This window comes from Esox lucius, chromosome 11, assembly GCF_011004845.1.
Source record: "Esox lucius isolate fEsoLuc1 chromosome 11, fEsoLuc1.pri, whole genome shotgun sequence".
Classification (NCBI taxonomy): domain Eukaryota; kingdom Metazoa; phylum Chordata; class Actinopteri; order Esociformes; family Esocidae; genus Esox; species Esox lucius.
The window spans coordinates 42,694,469-42,714,015 of record NC_047579.1 but is presented as its reverse complement, the minus strand read 5'-3'; the positions used below and the strand labels follow the sequence as shown (position 1 = coordinate 42,714,015).

The 19,547-nt window shown below is 44.3% G+C and overlaps 1 protein-coding gene across 4 annotated transcripts in view; it reads right to left on the bottom strand.

The window, feature by feature from the left end:
* The window catches only part of atp6v0a1a (ATPase H+ transporting V0 subunit a1a), a 29,731-nt gene extending 10,547 nt beyond the window's left edge, over positions 1-19,184 (bottom strand). The window contains exons 1-18 of one of the 4 annotated variants that reach the window (XM_010874825.4): positions 19,056-19,184; positions 16,945-17,119; positions 15,896-15,974; positions 15,685-15,782; positions 15,025-15,153; positions 13,673-13,755; positions 11,225-11,351; positions 9,775-9,857; positions 9,594-9,687; positions 6,346-6,558; positions 3,327-3,477; positions 2,876-3,015; positions 2,304-2,473; positions 2,121-2,211; positions 1,896-2,014; positions 1,539-1,755; positions 1,318-1,425; positions 1,008-1,118 (exon numbers count right to left, since the gene is read on the bottom strand). In XM_010874825.4, coding sequence (XP_010873127.2) covers positions 1,008-1,118; positions 1,318-1,425; positions 1,539-1,755; positions 1,896-2,014; positions 2,121-2,211; positions 2,304-2,473; positions 2,876-3,015; positions 3,327-3,477; positions 6,346-6,558; positions 9,594-9,687; positions 9,775-9,857; positions 11,225-11,351; positions 13,673-13,755; positions 15,025-15,153; positions 15,685-15,782; positions 15,896-15,974; positions 16,945-17,061 — 2,130 coding nt within the window. In that variant the 5' untranslated portion in view covers positions 17,062-17,119; positions 19,056-19,184. Of the gene's footprint in view, positions 1-1,007; positions 1,119-1,317; positions 1,426-1,538; positions 1,756-1,895; positions 2,015-2,120; positions 2,212-2,303; positions 2,474-2,875; positions 3,016-3,326; positions 3,478-6,345; positions 6,559-9,593; positions 9,688-9,774; positions 9,858-11,224; positions 11,352-13,672; positions 13,756-15,024; positions 15,154-15,684; positions 15,783-15,895; positions 15,975-16,944; positions 17,120-18,742; positions 18,760-19,055 lie in introns of those variants that run through there. The other 3 variants (XM_010874824.4, XM_010874828.4, XM_010874826.4) reach the window with 3 other exon arrangements.
* Positions 19,185-19,547: the final 363 nt, after the last annotated feature.

The following is a 19,547-nucleotide window of genomic DNA, read 5'->3' as shown; positions in this document are numbered from 1 at the left end:
TATATATATATACTGCCGCAGGGCAGTATTCCAACATGATGACGACCCCAAACACACCTCCAAGACGACCACTGACTTGCTAAAGAAGCTGAGGGTAAAGGCGATGGACTGGCCAAGCATGTATCCAGACCTAAACTCTATTAAGCATCTGTGGGGAATCCTCAAACGGAAGGTGGAAGAGCGCAAGGTCTCTTAACATCCACCAGCTCTGTGATGTCATCGTGGAGGAGTGGAAGAGGACTCGGTTGTAACGAGTGGTTATTTCAGTCAAAGTTGCTCTTCTATCAGCTTGAATCAGTCGGCCCATTCTCCTCTGACCTCTAGTATCAACAAGGCATTTTCGCCCACAGGACTGCCGCATACTGGAGGTTTTTCCCTTTTCACACCATTCTTTGTAAACCCTAGAAATGGTTGTGCGTGAAAATCCCAGTAACTGAGCAGATTGTGAAATACTCAGACCAGCCCGTCTGGCACCAACAACCATGCCACGCTCAAAATTGCTTAAATCACCCTTCTTTCCCATTCTGACATTCAGTTTGGAGTTCAGGAGATTGTCTTGACCAGGACCACACCCCTAAATGCATTGAAGCAACTGCCATGTGATTGGTTGATTAGATAATTGCATTAATGAGAAATTGAACAGGTGTTCCTAATAATCCTTTAGGTGAGTGTATATATATGGGATGAAATACAATATAAACTACTTTAAAGACAAAACTAAAAGGTTTTCAATTGCCCTTCTTGTATTCCCATTAGACATGTTGAGGGGCGATCAGCAGCAGAAGATATGAGAGCTCTGGTAATGTACAGTAGAAGGTTTGGGTTTCAATCAGTAGCTGACGACTAAATTATTCAAGGTTATTCCATCTAGGCTAAGTCAAGATCCTATTGCCTAGAGTCGTGTCTAATGAGGTCCTCTGTGAGTCTTGGGCAAACATTAACTACCAGGGTCAGCCATTCTGCCCCGGTCTACTAGAATGGACAGTAGGAATGCCTTGGCTGCTCACCTCATGCTCGTCATTCTCAGAGTGCTGGGAGAGCTGGTCATGCTGGATGATCTGTGCCTCGTCTTCAGTGGGGCCGTTGCCCACCCGGATCCCCCCAAAGTTCTGGGTGCCCTGGGGGACCAGACCATAGGAGACGTAACCTTTAGGAAACTAGATGTAGTGTAAAGTTCTCTCAATTGAATTCAGTACATTTCCGTTTTCTAGGTATGTGGGATAAAACATTTCAATTATACTGAATGTGTTACTACATGAAAGTGTAGTCTACAAGCGTGCGCGTGTGTGTGTGTGAGATCAAAAATCACTAGTGTACCAAGTTCTTCTGCCAGAGGTACTGTCGCCGCATCACCAGGGTTTTCACTATTAACATACAGGGAACACATGCCAGGGCGATCAACACCAGCAGCGTCTGTAAGACCCTCTGTGGAGGAGGAAGAGGAGGAGAGGGAGGACGTCAGGTGGCCAAGGAGCTTTGCACATTGTCCTAGCACAGAATGAATGGCTCCGCCGGAAAGAGAAGGAAGTGATGATCACCTGCCCTGCGTAGAGGGGTTGGTTGGTGGGGTCACTGTAGTTGAACAGGAACATGTTGATGAAGGCAATGAGAAGACTGGGAGCACTTCTGGAGGTGAGCGCGTCGTAGGCCACCCACTTATAGAACACCAGGATGACCAGGTAGCCGAACAAGCTGGCCATGAACACAATCTCAGGGATGAAGCCCAGGTAGATGTTCAGGGGTTTCTTAAAATACCTGAAGGAGAATAGAACAGGTTTACGTCTGGAAATGACAGGTCACACACACAGAAGCAAAGGAGACCTGTTCGTCTCCAGATGAGATGATGTCAACTGGAACAGGGCATAACAGCCAGGTAGGTCGTGAGCGTGACTCACAGGTGGTTGAAGAGACTCAGAGAGACTCCGAACAGCATGTGGATGACGCCCAGGATCACGGACATCTTCATCTTGAAGGAGTTAAGGAAGGTCAGCTTGTTGGTGGCGATGTTCCAAATCTGAAGTCAGATGTATTATATGGTTACCACATACACAATGACAAATCAGGGTAACCAAGAGACGCATCAACTATTTGTTTACTGGTTTCCAGGGGAGAATACTCACTGGGTCGATGCCAATCGGGTAAGGTCCAGTGAAGACTCCTTTCACAGCAGGGTCCAACTGCAAAACCTTGTTCTGACCCAGTGTCTGAAACCTTAGGAGAACAAACGTGTGACCAGTAAGTCACCCTGAAGACAGCCCTGCCCAGGTCCATCAGATGAAGTACCTGAAGGAAGGGAAACTTACGTCCAGGTGAGGTTGTTGGCGCGGGGATCGAACATGGGCCTGACGCTCCATCCGGAGCCGAACAGGTTGAGGGACTTGGAGAAGCAGTCATTGTAGATGATGCCGGTATACACAGAGAAGACGCCCATCAGCAGGATGATATAGCGTCCGGCAAACACCATGCTGAACATCTACACAGACAGGACACAGAGTGGTGGTAATATTCAGTTTAAACATTGTTAAAAGTTGCAGAAAGAAAGGAAACATCCACAGTGCTCTACAGGCACGAGAGGCATGTTCGTTACATAACTGAATCGGAATGTGGAAAAAACTTGCATACTGAACAATAACACAGAGACAAAATAATACATTGCTGTTAGAAGTTTGGGATAAAAAATAAATCTTGTTTTACCCACTAAGAGGAAGCAGTTATTCATTCAGAATCCAAAAGCAACTATCCATGATATCACCACGGTTAACAGCATCCTAGAGAGAACCCTTCTGGCCAGAGAGTGCATTTCAGAAATGGACCTTGTGGCTGGATAGGGGGTTGTGAAACGGAGATGGTGGTGGGGGGGGTGACACGTCCGTACCTCGTTGTCGTTCTTCTGGGCGAGCAGGCGGCTCTCTCTCAGGACCAGGTAGAGGGCAGCACAGGTCATGAGCACCCCATGGCCCAGGTCCCCAAACATGACAGCGAATAGGAAGGGGAAGGTGATGATGGTGTATGGTGCTGGACACAGGGAGGGAGGGTCAAATGAGCAAACACACAGAGGGACGGGGAGACTGAACCCCAAAGAAACCATGGATAGCGATACACAACACAGCTTGACCAATAGACAAATGGGGTGATAATGGGGGCAGGCTGTCCATTTACAACCAGCCTTTGCTTTATACCCAGCTGGACACACATGTAATAAAAGGCCCTTAACAGGAAATCTGCTGCTGTGTCTTGGACATGAAACAATAAAATCCATCGACTCATTAGGTGGTTGAATGAGAAGCAATGAAAGCTTGTTAGAGGCGGCTGATTGTGGGTAATACCTGGGTTGATCTCGCGGTAGTTGCCAATTCCGTAGGCGTCTACAATGTTCTGAAAGCCTGAGGTGAACTTGTTGGTCTTGTTGAAGGTGGGCGGAGTCTGTTTGGTCTGCATCCTGTTGAGGATGGAGGGAACTGTGGAACCGCTCTTCTCCTGCAGACCAAGAGACAACCAGGTTTAGAAACACGATCAAATCCAGCAGTTGGGTTCTAGAGTGCTGAGGTCTTCATCGATATCCGAACTGTATATCCAACCCCAACAGTATCTGTCAACATTTTCATCCAGCATCAACAACATCTTGGATCAGCTATATATGATCCAACATTTTCTGTTTTACATCCACGCAAGTCCATCTCATCGTTTAGGACCTGAGTCACTGTAGAGAGCACATAAATAGAGGGATGAACCAAAACTGTCTACAATTAAACCAAGATAAAACAGAGTATTGTGTTTGGCAACAAAAATAAAATAACTAGTATTAGTAAAGAGCTGGATTCTCAGGGGCCTAAAAACCAGGGACCACGTGCATTATCTTGGTGTTCTGATAGAACTCACATTTAACAGTCATATCAAAGCGGTCACCAAAACAGCATTCTAATCATCATAAAAATATAGCCAGAATCAAGGGCTTGGTGTCCCAAAAAGACCAAGTGAAGCTCATCCATAATGGTCTCTTAACTGGACTCCCGAAAAAGACTAAAACAGCTGCAGCTCATTCAGAATGCTGCTGCTAGAATGTTAACCAGAACCAAGAGAACTGAGTGCATCACTCCGGTTCTTAATTCTTTGCATTGGCTTCCAGTCAGTTACAGAAAAGATTTTAAAGAGGTGCTTTTAGTTAATGAATCACTGAATGTTTTAGGCCACAAATACATTTCTGAAATGTTTGAAGAAAATAAACCAAGCAGGGCTCTTAGATCCATGAACATATGTCAGCTAGTAGAGCCCAGAGTCCAAACTAAATATGGTCAAGCTGTGTTTAGCACTTATGCTGCACACAACTGGAATAAACTACTAGAAGATCTTAGACGAGCCCCAAATGTATCAATATTTAAATCTTTTCACGCACCTATGACTGAGCACAAACTTAACCACAGTGTTCAGCCTCACAGCTTTTATAGCTTCCTAGGTTTTTATGCCGTTTTTATTCTACTTTGTTGTTTTGATGTTTTCATATGAGTATTTGTTTTTATGCAATTGTATTGTTAAATGTTTCCTTTTTCTTTGTAAAGCTCATTGAATTGCTTCTATGTATGAATGGTGCTATATAAATAAACTTGCTCGCTAGACATGTCTGGCAGTGAACGTTGATCTTACAAGTGCATTTCAGTTTGGCCAGTCTAATACACGGTTTACATTACAGCTTAGTATTTTCATAAAGGCAACCCCTAATTCAAAATATGCACTCTTCTGCTAAATTGCAGGCTTTTGTTAATCTGTTAGACATGCTTGGGCACAAATCCGAGACCTGTGACCACCACACATGATTCGCCTCGAGATCCGGTCCACTACGTAACGTTATGACATTCACTGCCATGCGTTTGCTCTTTAACAAAGAGATGCTGTGTTGTTTTGACACAATGACAGTCAGCTGTGGGATCTCCTTAGCCCTGTGGAACGGAAGGAATCTTTCTGCTTTCCCAATCAGCCTGCCGACTGGGAAAGTACCCACCGCCACACTTATGTCTGCAATGCCTTCAATAAGAGAAAGAAAATGCTGGTTGTGGAGGATTGAGCAGTTTCAGCCCACAGCCTTTTTCAGCTGAACGCCAGTATGGTATGTTTTTGAAAAACAAGTATGTTTGTGTACATTTCAGGGAGTGGCTGCCACAATTTAGCAGCTCAATGACTGTAGAAGCTACATCGTACCACATGCACCCAGTTTGTGCGGGACAACAGCTTGCCCTAGGGACGGATAAATGGATAAGCTAGACAGAGAAATGCTGTGTATAAATGGCTCCGTATTTCTCAACCAGAAGTGTGGGGGCAAAAATAGCCTGGGGAGATAAATTCGGCGTGAAAGGCTGTGCGTGTCAGGGTTAAGCCCTTACTGGCAAAAACACAACAGGACTACGCTACTGGGCTCATGTTTCTGTTCTCAGGCCTCCCTCTGCTGGAGAGAGATGGAGGGGGAGTAGAGCGAACAGACAAATGGGGGTAGAGAAACAGGAGATGGGGTAATTGTTGGACACCGCTCAGTTCCAACCATCCCTATAAGATGCCCGGTGTATGACGTCCCCTGTACAACAGCCCGACATCCAGGACGTGACTTCACCATACATCAAACATTGGAATCCAGCCTCCTGTGAGGTTTTCAATCCACACACCCACCTCAGTCATGTACTGCCCTTTAGACCGGGTCTGTTTCTGAGCAGAGAAAATGCATGACGACACTCAAGCTTGTTCCCACTGGTTTTGTGTCATCCATCTCTCTACACATTCTGAGGCGTCTTAGGCTTGGTCTTTCATGGATTTATAGATTTTATATTACAAATATATATTTTGTTGGCCATCAATCAACACATGATACGCCACGATGAAAAAGTAAATATACCTTTTTTGAAGGTTGTCAATTTATTGAAAATGAAATGGTGTAACCTTAATCTCATGTACATACACACGACACTCCAAATTGAGCTCAGATGCATCCAGTGTCCTTTAATCATCCTAGTCTCCAGAACTAGACTGGAGTCCACCTGTGGCAAATCCAAGTGATTGGACGTTTAGAAAGGCACACAACTAGTCTTGAGCCAGGTGCCCCTTTCACACTCTTCGCACGGCCTCAATTAAAATGTCTGCTTGAAATTAAAACTGTGCATTAAAATGTGCACATGGGGGGAGATATCGGAAATTAAACATCCAGACGCAAGTGACCCAGCTGCTTTCCCGCTATCGCTACAGAAAATTATTCACTTTAAATTACCACAATTCCCACCCAAATTTAAAGCCTACGGGCACTGAGAGGAACTGTTGTGTCCCTTGGGCGGAGACCTCACGTGCAGCTCATGCGCCCCAACTCACCGTGCCTCTACGCAGGGCGAACTGGATGGAGTCCAGGTCGGAGACAGGGCACCAAACCTCGGCGATCAGGCACTTCTGGGTGACGTCGATGTTGCACAGGTTCAGCGTGTGGTAGATGGCCTTCATCTTTCTCACCTTAATGAACCACACCCGCACCATCTTGGCTGCAGCTTGCAACACTCGCTGCCTGTGGTCTTCCGTCTGGTTCAGAACCTGGGGGGGACAATAAGATGCGTCGATTATACTACTGCCGTTTAAATCTTGTGTAGGTGGGTACATCATTTCTCTCTTTAAGTAGCGACAGACGCAAGGCACTGTGTCGTAGACCTACTGGTTCATTTTAGCAGAGAATGTAACTGAGCGACTCTCTCACATTCTCAGAGTCACAATACGTTCTGCACATTTTCTGTCAAACACCCAGTCGCAAAAACAGAAGGTTTGCAGACATTCTCAATAAACAGATGGTCAATCTAAATCTGTCTGAGTCTGTGAACCAACATCAACCGGAGGAGGAAGACACCAAGGCTTAGACGCAGGCCAGGGTCGAGGCCTGTGGCGTCAGGACCACACTGTACCAGTTTCCAGTCCAACACTAGAACTGTGTTAGGAGTGGCACTGTACAGTCACCACAGCGTGCGAGCCCTACATGCCAAAGACAGAAGTTGCTGTTGCCATGGACCATGTTTCCTACCCATTTGTGAAGTTGATTCACATTAATAAACAGCTTAACTGTAGTGTTCACTATGTGATCAGGGGATATCTGACCCAGGGTTTCCCGTAAGAGCCCCAATGGAACAACAGGCATCACTGACTCTGAACAGGTTAGTGTCTTCTGATCAGTGGGCGGCTGAACACCCTGCTGCCCGACACCCACGCACTCCAGCTTTGGCGTGTTGAGCCCACCCTCGCCTGCCCATCTCTCACTCAGGCATATCAGATGACCCTCAAACTGGCGGGCCGAGCATTCTGCCTCCACCCTGGTCCTCGTCTTCGGTCGGCGACCGTCCCGCCCCCATAGCGACAGGCATAACATTAGCCCCTCAAAACAGCAGGGTGTGCATTCCCAGGCACTTACTGGCAACGACGGGATGTTGCCATTTCTCAAAGACGGCAGATTCTCTCACTAAATTTACCTACCGGTCTGTGGGCTTGTAACTGATCTGAGCCACAGAGATCCTTGCTCACACACACACAGACAGACACACATGACTTAATGTCTGTTAATTGTGGTGAAATGGAATGTGAATGACTCACTGCGGAACAGAGCTCAGCCCATTCCTGAGAATGTGAGTAGCATGGTACAGCCGGGTGCCGCGGGTGGGTGGCTGGCTAACAGGCTGGATTCAGTTTAAACCACCCTGACAGTCAACTGGTTCTCTATGCGAGGGGGTCCCTCCTTGAGTTTGCCTAGCTAAACTAGGACAGAACCCCCTAGTCTGTCCAAGTCTGAACAGTCCTGCCCCCAGGGGAACGCAGGGAGGAAACCCGCTCATCATGATGACAACGGGGGGGGGGGGGGGGGGGGGGGGGGGTTGTGTGTAGGGTGAATGGGGTGTCTCTTATGGGGACGGTGCTGGCTGCTGATCCACAGAGGGCGCACCTAAAGTTCTGGCCGTGTGGGCCGGTCCTAAAAGATCCCAGCTCACATGTTCCACAACAGCTGGCAAAGCCAGATGGCAGCATTGAGCGGGCATTGTTCCTGGGTCACCAGACGCTGCTGGCACAGTGACACAGGGTTTTAGACAGGATTACACCCAAGAGGTGCCAGGCAGTCGGCGGAGAGTGGACGGGTTTTGGTGGGGGTGGGGGGGGGGGTGTTAGTTTGGCGTTCACTCCTGTTCCCGCGGCATTGCAGATCTGTGAGTCATGGGGATAGGACTTGAAAGGTGCTCCCCCAAAGCCATGCCAGGCCAGTGTGTGTGTGTGTGCCTGTGTGATAGTGGAGAGAGCTGATTAACTTAAAATCACTTCTGATTTCCCACCAGTGCCTGGCACACACTGAAGACACATCCATGTCAGTCACCTCGTGGTGTTTCCAAACACCCACCACCGCCTTACCCCACCCAGCCCATTACTGCCACAGAGGGTGTCTCTGAGACACTGAGACAGGTCGTTAAGATGACCAGCACAGCCGACGGACACCCAAATCAACTCAACTTGAAGGCGTTACCCTAAACGTGCTCTGTGGAAATCTTTTTCTAAAGCTACAGTTCAATAGATCCAGTCTCCATCAGTCCCCACAGCCCTTCTGGAGGAACTATTCTACTGACTCCATTTACCACGGAAATTGCAGCGTTGAACAACTAAGGAAATGAAAGTGCTGCTGAGACGGCATCAGCAAGACAAACAGGAACACACTTCAGTACGCATACGTCTAAGGCCAGAAAACGAGGTGAAACCGAGGTGAAGAAGGTGCCTCCAGTACAGAGCTGGGGGTAACAAGTCACATTCACCGCTCCCCACTAGAGACCAGGGTTCAAACTCATCCGTTTTATTGTCCTTCTGCCTGCCTGCCTCCGCTTTATTCTAAGGGTTTCATTACATTACAACAGAATAAAACACTAGATCTTCATTAACAAGATCATTTCCATAGTTTCTGAATTTACACGGGAATGTTCAGGAATTACCAAGAAAGATTTAGCCCGCTAATCGTGGGAAAATGTAGCATTATGGGTGCACACTGCCCAGTAGCTTGACAGAGTTCTGACACAACGGTCTTAACACTTGCAAAACTCCAGGGTGTCTCGATCAAGAATGTGGCGCCCACTTCCTCAGAGGGTGGAGTCTGGAGCTACCGACGTCTGCAAGCAAGAAAACAACCCAGCGTCTCTTCCACACACCTCTGAATATGCAGTGCAATGTAAATAACATATCCCGCTCCCAGAAATATCCTTTCAAATCATAAAGGTCCATGCAAAGAGGTGAGACTAATGTCCTGGTAAAACTCATGCAGGATGTCACTTTACAAATGCTACTGCATGTTAAGAAAACAACTTCTGAATTGGCCACATGATGTCAAGCGGTCACACACCACCCCCACCACAGTGACTGGTGGCTGAAAATAGTAAGAGAAAACAGGACTGCTGAGAAGGCATGACAGAGCACAGACACAGCCCACAACATCACATCGGATGGACTAACATATGAGAGACAGTCACAGTTATAAATATTAAGATTCATTTTGTGTTTGTTTCCTCGCTGGATGCATGGACGGACTCTCGGTTTAAAACAAGACAGAACTGCAGTACCATCTGTAGGTCATCGATGCGCGTCGCCACTCCTGCAGCCATCTCCTTCCTCTCCTGGGGAGTCTCAGGGCAGGGATAGAGTGACGCTCGGAACCTGGGGGGGGGGTAGGTGAGAAGGGATGGCCAATTAAAGACAAGACCTTTACGTAGACGGAGATTGTGACCAGTCACTCTCTATTACCCTTCACAAATCTTCTTGACACGAGTCTTCAGCTGATCTCCTTGGAAGAAAATGATGAAGACCGACTTATAGACATGGTCACCCTATAAAAGAAACCAAGATTTACAATGGAGTCTGTTGGCAGATAATCTCATCCACAAGGATTTAGGGATTAGGGGGTGTAAGTACAACCCTGTTTCCAAAAAAAAAAAAAAAAGGCAGACAATGAAAAGAAAAACTAAATGCAATGATGTGCAAATCGTTTAAACCCTATATTCTATAGACAATAGTACAAAGACAAAATATCAAATGTTGATGAGTTTGATGCCAGCAACATTTCAAAAAACTTGGGATAGAAGCAATAAAAAACAGGAAAAGTTCTGTAATGCTACAAAAACTAAACCTGGTGGAACATCACACAATTCAGTCAATTGGCAACAGGTCAGTAACATGATTGGGTATTAAAAGATCATTCCAGAGAGGATGGGTCTGTCAGAAGTGAGGATGGGGAGGGGCTCACCACTCTGAAAGACTGCGCAGGAAAATAGTACAACAATTTAAGAATCATGTTTCTCCACGTATTTGCTAAGAGTTTGGGGATCTCATCTACAGGTACATAATATCACGAAAAGATTCAGAGAACAGAGAAATCTCTGTACGCAATGGACAAGGCCAAAAAATATATATAAACAAAAAAAGATATATTGGATGGCTGTGATCAACCGGCCCTGGAAATCAATGCATGGAACACCTCCGAAAACCCTTGTCTGTGAACACAATAGGTCACAGCAAATGCAAGTTAAAAGAAACCATATATAAAAACCATATATAAGAAACCATATATAAAAACCACATTCTGCACATATTACAACAGCATGGCCCCACAGTGAAAGACTCTGGTTGATAAACTGGCCTGCATGCAGTCCAGACCGGTCACCTACTGAAAACAATTTGGCGCATTATGAAATGAAAAATATGACAAAGGAGACCGTGAACTGTTCAGCAGCTGAAATACTATATCAAGCAAGAATGGGAATACATTTTACATTCAAAACTATATCAGTTTGTCTCCTCAGGTCCCAAACACTTGCAGAGTATTGTTAAAAGAAGAAGTGATGCAACACAGTGGTAAACATGCCCCTGTCCCAACTTTATTTGAAACCTGTTGCTGGCATGAAATTCAAAATGGGCATGTATTTCTACAAAAACAATACCATTTCTCTGTTTCAACATATGATATGTTGTCTTTGTACTATTTTAAATTAAATTAAACAGGGATATATGATTTGAACATCATTGCATTCGGTTTTCATTTGCATTTTACGCAGCGTCCCAACTTTTCTTGTACCCGGGTTGTATATAGATAGTTGAAATGTTTTCTAAGTGTAAAGCTCTTACACATTGACTATCTTATTAAAATCTAATTTCAGTTTGTTTTGTAAGTATTATTAAATGGTTATCAGTCACAAACCGTGACAGGGTCCTCCAGGGGGTCTTCAATGTCAGCCTGCCGTAAAAACACGTTGCCACGGCAAACCCTCCAGAGCATCCTCTCAAACGTAGGGATACGCTCCCGGCCGATCACCCCAGCAACAAAGCTGCAGGAAGCAGATACGGTACGGATCAGCATGGGCAGTACAGAAGCTACAAAGATGCCCAATTCGGATATTTTTTATGAGTTACCAACATGTCAGCACATGATCCTAGATCATTTCAAATGGCCTGAAAGAAAACACACCCATGGAACAAAGTGGATTGAATAAGTATCCAATTCTTGTGTGCATCAACATGGAATTTAAATAGATTTTTGATTTGTTTTGTCAACGCTCCAGACAAAGTACTGAACACTGAAAGTGTTACATTTGACATTTTATATTATTAATAAAAAAACAAAACAGGCAAGCCTAGTTTAGCCGTCCTGCTAATAAAAATGATGAATGTTGTTGCCTTCACTAGATTCGAACCCGGGTCTCCCACGTGAGTGGCTGTGTCTCTATACCACGGTGACATGCATTTGCCCAGTGTCGTTTGATTTCGCTAACCCCAATTAAGCATTTTGTTAAACTGATTAATGTTTCTTAAGTTTACTTCCACCACAAATAGCATCTATGAAATGTATGGCTTTTGCCATAGGCCGTTGTAAAAGCTTATTAGCCAGTAACTACTAGTATCTAACTTACTACTTGAACTGCCAAAGCTATTTCATGGTGCAAAAATGTCTCTTTCATTCGCGAATGACACGGATACAATAAATATCAATGTAGGTGACGATCATCAAGTGAAAAGACGAGAGAATCATGGAAACCCCTACTCTTTTACTGCTCAAGGGGTTTTTATCTGGCCTACATTCGAGCCAAAAATCACACACAGATGCATACTTCGAAAATCCAGCAGAAATAGTCGCAACAGTTACTTTAGGCTTAATATAACATACAGTGGACATAAAAAGTCTACACACCCCTGTTAAAATGCCAGGTTCTTGGGATGTAAAAGAATAAGACAAAGATAAATCATGTCAGAACTTCTCCTGCCTTTAATGTGACCCATAACGTGACCAATCTTTCAAATACGATTACATGGTGACACCTCTAAAAAGTCTCCTTCCTAGCTCGACAGCTTGGAGCAGAGAGACTCTCTTTAATGTGTATGGGAGGTTTAATACATCATCCACAGTATCATCATTAACTTGACCAGGCTTAAAGAGACAGTAATGTCAGGTAAATCTTGCCAAAATTGTAATTATGGGATACATTTCTATAGATCACAGTAACATCCAAATGTACTCTATTTAAAAGATACTTTATAATGCATCAAAATGTGAGACAAAATCAGAGGGAGAGAATACTTTCATACACTGTAAGGACTGGATCACCGATTTTGTTTGTTCACACTGGGAATGGGAGTTGAACGGCTGACGAAAAACATCTAGTAATAAAGGTAGGAATGGGGGCTAATGGAAGAATATCAAATACAATAAACTGATGGGGGGGCCTGGGACACAGATCACCAAACTAGCATTACGCGTCGATACTGACTAAACACATTCAGGGCTGGAAAACCGGGTGCACTCGCTCTCCACTTACGGCAAATGAATTCACTGAACCTGTCTGGAAACCTACACAGGCACCTCCATAATGTGTCTATTTGTATCAATTTGGGGCAGACAGGGAAAGGGGTTGCGAACGCTACAGACACCCGTAATAATGTAACATTGTCCGTCCATCTGCTCTACTGGTGAACGGCCAAAAGGTAGCACCTGTAATAGTAGTACGGGCTCCTCACCAACCATCAGAAGTAACTAGACCACAACCGGCCACACAGAGCATGTCAGCTTATTAAGTGGAACCAACACGACACTGCCCCCCCCAGACGGTCAAGTCAACCATGTGACCAGACTTATCCGACAGCCGGAACTTGTTGAGGAAGACCATTGGTTAGGTGTTACGCTGACTGACTCCACCTCCAGGAAGGAACAGATGGTGGTCCCTTCCAGTTCAGGAGAACTGCTAATCCAGCTTAAACAGAGAGGGCCGAGAACCCATACTCAATTTCAGTTGTTCAAATAAAAGCAAGTCCGCTTAACTTGTTCAGCTGATTTAAACACTCATGTGACGGACACGGGACGTCATACAAGTGAACACCTGATCCAAGTCAGCTCAACAGCTTGCAAGAAATGGAACCAAAGTGTCCATATCAAAGGCAATGACCCTGTCACGGTGGGGGGGGGATGTTAAACTGAGGACCGTGCAGCAATGCAGATTTGATTTTCACGGGCGAAGGGCATATCTCCACCAACTTTAATTTCCATCCATCAGCAAATATTTAGTCCTGGGGGCACCAGCGTATCCTGGTATTTCCCGAGGTCCCCAAGTTAATGTTCCATTTAGGTTGACGTGTCAGAAGTGAGCAGTAGACTCACCCCAGTCTGAGAGGAGCACGGACCCCCGTCTCACTAGGCTCCAGCATGGTGGACGACTCCTCCAGGAGGTTGGGGTCCTCCATCTAAAGAACATGGAGAGAATGACCACAATTAACACATGGGTGACACTCAGAAAGGAACGCGTCACCATGCCAGTGACGATGTGTGACTTCCCGGGTTGGGCACAGTTCACTCTTAACGGATGGGTTTTCCAACCTTTTAGAAATTATATTTTTATAAAAGCGCAGTGCTAATTGAAACAGAACTGGGACGGAAAAAGTCTGGGACGGCCAATATAGCACAGCTTGCACACGGCTTTTTCCAATCAGCATCCTAAATCCAAACAATGGCACAAATATGTTGACAATATATCACATCCAGCCCTAAAAACCAATGTTGAGATGTCTGATGGTTCAGTCTGAAGGACCAAAGCAAAGCCAGGCTCTTGAGATAATACAAAGTAAGAAGCTAGCTGGTGCATATAAAAACAGTAAATGATTGGCAGATACAGATACACAATTGGCTGAATGATTTACCCCAATTCAACCGTATAAGCACTTTTAATAACTTGGTGATAACGTTCCTAAGTTCAAGGTGTTTTTCTTGCAAACTCAGTGGAACGGAAATGAGGTCAAAGGGTGCCTCCTCTCCGGGCAAATTAAAACGTGTACCTCAATTTGAGTTAATGCTCTGCCATGTAATTTAGCTACATCAAGAAGCTTGAATTTCTCGAAAAACAAGTTTGGGTTAGGGCATAAAGATATTCCCTAGCTGTTTTAAAAACACAGCTCCTTTTCAATAATCTGCAAATAATACTTGGTTTTGTTAAGGTGAAGAGCTTCTCTATTTTATACATTCAAAATAAAACTCTACTATCCCTTGGTTAGATGCTTATTCAGCCCAATTTACACAAAATTACAGCTGTGGTCTTCCTGGGTGTGTCACCTAAAAGCTTTGCACACAAGGAGTATGTTATGCTTCTAAACAATATTCTGGTCCTGTGAAGGTGTTTGGAAATGTGTCTTGCCATAGATGTTCATATTTATGTCAAAACTGTAACTTTGCCACTCAGGAACATTCATCCTATTCTTGGTAAGAAACTCTAGTGAACATCTGTCCTTGTGTTGAACATTTGACCTTGTGTTGGTTGTCGCTCAGCTAAAAGGCGAATCCCTTGACCAGTGTGTGGTATGAAGCAGCAGGTTTAACTCTAGGATTTAGCCTGTACATAACCACACCCGAATTTTGATCTTAAAAATGCAGCAGTCTTCGCCACACGATACTTGAAACTAAGAACAACAGGGACCAACACAATGCTGCGAGTCATTTTACAGCTTTGTCTCTGAGCTGACCTCATCAAAGAACTGCTGAGTGCGACGCAGGATGTGCTTGAGCTCCGTCAGCTCCAGGAAGTTCTTTTTCAGAGCCTCCTGGTTGGTGTTGATCTCTTTCAGCTCATTCTCCAGCTTCTCAAAGGTGGCCTAGGGGTACAGACAGGCTGTGTTTCAAAATGCATACTTGGGTTACTTTTAGAGCATATAGCAAGTATGGAAATCAATTTTTCCGACCGTAACCTCACTCTAAACCGTTTCTCAGCTGGTTTTCACAACTAAACCGTTTGGAGTGCTTACTACAAACTCGGGTGTGTTTCCTACTTTGTTTCATTTGGATTGGTGTGAACATTACCCACCCCTCAGGAGAGCACTACACAACACACGGGATCTCTCGGTCAGATTCCCTTCATACAGATTTGTTTCACTGCAGGCCAAAAATCCAGTCAATTCAAAAAACGGGAAAAGAACTAGTGACGCACACTTACATTGATCAGACTGATTACGAGCACTTGATGAAACACTTCCATTCTATAAGTACAAGAGTTTATTAGGGAAACAAATGCATTTAACAGAGGCGTGCTACAAGGAGCACAGGCACCAATACACCCTGGTGACATTACGGTTGAGCAGCAAGAAGCTGTGGAGAGAAAAAAATAGATAATCATAGATGGAGGTTACCTCCAGGTCAATCATGTCCCTTGGTAGGGGGACCTCAGGGTTCTCGCCTGTGTCTACTATGGGAATGTTGGCTTTCTTGATTTCCTTCTCCACAAACCCTGTGAAAGAGATGATTTGATATGAGTTGGGTTAAGTCAACGGAGTAAAGCCGTTGTGAATATGGGGGAGTATAATGTGTCAAGCAAACGGTGAAACATTTGAGTTCACTCACGCAGCTTGCGGTCCATCTCTTCACATCGGCGCACTTCATTGACAAACTTGCGTTGGAACACATTCACATCTGGGTTCAGCTGTAAGGACAACATATCAACTATTTAAAACCTTTGCCATAGCAGGGATACAAATTACTTCAAACATTCGCCATCATCAGTCATATACAGTACAATGTGACAAATACACCACAAAGTCTTTTAAAAGACAAACGGTAGCTGAGGTTACCTATATAAAAATATGAATGCCATTACAAGCATTTCAAAAATCTTCTAAAAAGCAAACCCAGAAATCCGTAACTTATGTCAGGACAGAGCCAGACTAGAACGGTTTTGTCCAAAGCTCCCTTCAGTTAAAGCGATAGGTAGGAAGATAGCGGAGGTGACGCATCCTTACCAAGAAAATGCCCATCCATTTTCACAGACAAAAAGTAGAGAAAAGTTGAACTTTTATCAAGTCAACAGACAGGTCGGCCAATTAGCAGAGTACGCAAGTGCACTTGACCACAGTCCAAAATGAACCCGTTGATACATAGGTTTCAGTTCTGAATGTGTGGCCGTTGTGGCCTTAGGGGTAACAAAAAGAGGTAGTGGCTGTAAAACCAAAAAAACAAGAAGAATTCGATGTAACTAAGAGTGGGAACAACAACCGCCAACTGTCTTCTCATCCTATATTTCCCAGAAGGTTGTCCTGAGGAAGCTTTCACTTTGCTCTGCCTCAGTGGGCAGCGATGTGCACATGATGAAAATGTAGCAGATGAGTATGTTTTCTCAATCATCTGACCGAGTCATTGTAGGTACGGTTACCAGAAAAGACTAGCAAATTCACAGACCACCTCCCTGGGTCTGCCCCTTGTTAACAGCCATACGGGAACCCACAGGGATCTAGGCCTGAATAACCCAGAAAATGTGTGGAGCAAGATGACATCCACCTGCTGACACCCAGGCATCCCTCAAAGCAACAACGGAAAGGGAAGCTTATTATTTGTCAGGGCACAGTGTTTGTCTGCTAACAGGAGCCATCTGGGGACTTTGCAGAGGCGGGACTCACGTCACGGAACTGCACCATCCCGATCTCTCCCAGCTCACTGACACAGCAGTAGGCAGACTCTGACTGGAGGTAGAGCTGGGCCAGCGTCATCTCCTCGCTTCTGAAGAGCTCCCCCATGGTGGCGTATTGGGACGCACCAGCTCCTGCTCAGCAATCAACGGGATCCCCCGAATACCTGACAAGGTGTAAAGATTAGTCGGGTTTCACCTGCACAGTCAACAGAACAAGCCAACGTCCCACAAGAAGGGATGAGCCTCTAATGTTTCAAAGAATCTGACAACTAATTAAAAATAAATAAAAACAGGCCTTGGCTAAATAGCCATCACTGCAGGGGTTATGGCTAGGTGACATTGTAGCTAGTGTAATCAGAGATTTCATCCTGCTTGGCTGGTAGAGCTGGTCTCAAGATGCAGTCCATAGCCAAGCCTGTTATGGCACACATTAATTTAAATAGCCATTTAGGGGGAAATAAATTTACTGAACACTGGAACATTTACTTTAAAGATACATTTTCCATTATTGCTTGCTATCTCTGCCCTGTGTGATGTGAGGTTGACCAACAAGAGAGCAGTAATGAACAGCCTGTAATACCATTGTGAGAGGTAACGCATGAGTGATTAGTTGGCATCATGTGACCGAAAAAATCTAACATCTAGCCCTCATGAAGATCCCATGATCGTAACTGGGATTTGGTTTGACTGGCTTAAGTTTGACATGAAATTGGAAGATGCCTAAGTTCACAGACAGACTGAACAGACCGTACGTTTTACATTATCTGAATAGGACATGTTCTTGAAGTGCCTAGGGTTACCAGGTTAAATAAATGAGTGCCATAACAGGCTTAGCTATGGACTAAGCTACATCATGAGACTAGCTATACCACTCAGCAGGACAAAACCTTTGATAATAACACCACAACCACATTGCAATATCTTAGGATTGGTTAATGATAGGTAGTCAGACCAGTCAGAAAAGAAAATGTCATTTTAGACCCAAACATGGTTTTCCATACTAAGGATATTTTACCATTATAACATTTCCAGTCTAAATGAACATGTTTTCCCATCATAATTGTATTAAAAGGTAAAACACAATGGTTCTATATTAATTTGATTATTGTTTGCACAAAATATGCTAATGAGACCTGCCTATGCCGCCACTGCCAACCTCATTTTAACGGAAACTAGAGGAAGTCAGTATATTCAGTATAAATGAAGGCATTTTGTTGAACAAATAAAGATAATGAATCACTCCATTACTATTAACAGATACAAAACTAGTATCCAGAAAATATATATTTTCAGATTTTATATATTCTGACTATAGCTGTGTAGCAGACATGTTGAGCAATAATTGAACCACAGCACCACTCGTCAAAATCGTAAAACATGATCTGCATACAAGCATTGTTTAACCATCATATTTGTCCAAGCAACACAATAGCGAAACCTTTGTCGTAGCAGCGTCACGGTTTTAATATTTGGCACGCTAATACATTTGACTGCATCCTTGATAGGTCGAGCCGATCCGAACAGCTGTCAAACACTGTCAAACACATTCAATTATAGTTAGCTACCTAGCCAACTAAAACGTTCGTTAGCTAGATAGCTAGTTTGCCAGTAACAGTAATTAAAAATGAAAAAGCGATGACAAGTCAGCCGGCTTAGAATTTACCTTGTACCTTCGTTGTAGCTAACGTTCAACAAAAACAACAATGATGTAACTACAATACAGTACTGAGTCCCCAGCACTACTAGTACAAATGTATCGCAAATGTTGGCGCACTCGGGTAACTTACGTTAAGTATTTTGCCAAAAATATAGCTTATCTCAAGTTACAGTAGATATAGCAAGTAAAAGCCAGCTAGCTAATTGACTAACGTTGGATAGCTACAGTAACCTGCTAACGTTAGCCTACATCTTTAGAATAAATGTGTCCAAGAGACTACAGTCCAGTACAGTACAATCTTGCTAGCGAACGCATTAGCTGGTTAGCTAGCAGTGACTTGCATATAAAAACTAATATTTTTTCTCATTCACCGGCAACGTTTTCATAACTAGTTGACAAAACAATGTTGAAAGCCAAGATCTTATAAAACAGCGAATTGTCACCTAAATGTAATTGTCTTACTGTTGTTGTACTAGCTAGTCTTCAGCTCCTCGGTTTTCAGCGTTATCCGCTACGCTCAACGACGAAATATCAGCTGATCGCTTTTCAGAGAGGCTTGGCCGGCTACAACCCATCATCACGTGACTGAGGTTACCTATGCAGGCACACCTCAACGCATCAATATTACAACAACAGAAAAAATTACCATTATTGGTATTAATAAATACCCCAAAATGCCAATTGCCCTAACCACATCTTTGCAAGCAGACCACCTAACTCCTAATTGGAAAGATAAAAAGTATCTGACCACCAGCTGTTATATCGATTCCCAATCATGTGTGAGATTGTGGTGTGGTCCTAAACTGGTGAAGTACATTGAGAAAACACAACACACCATTTTTTTCTCTCTTTAACATATTAGTGTGGTTCTTCAGAGGTGGGCTCTTGCGTGCATATACATGTGAGATTTCTGGTTTGCATAGCAGTCACTGAAC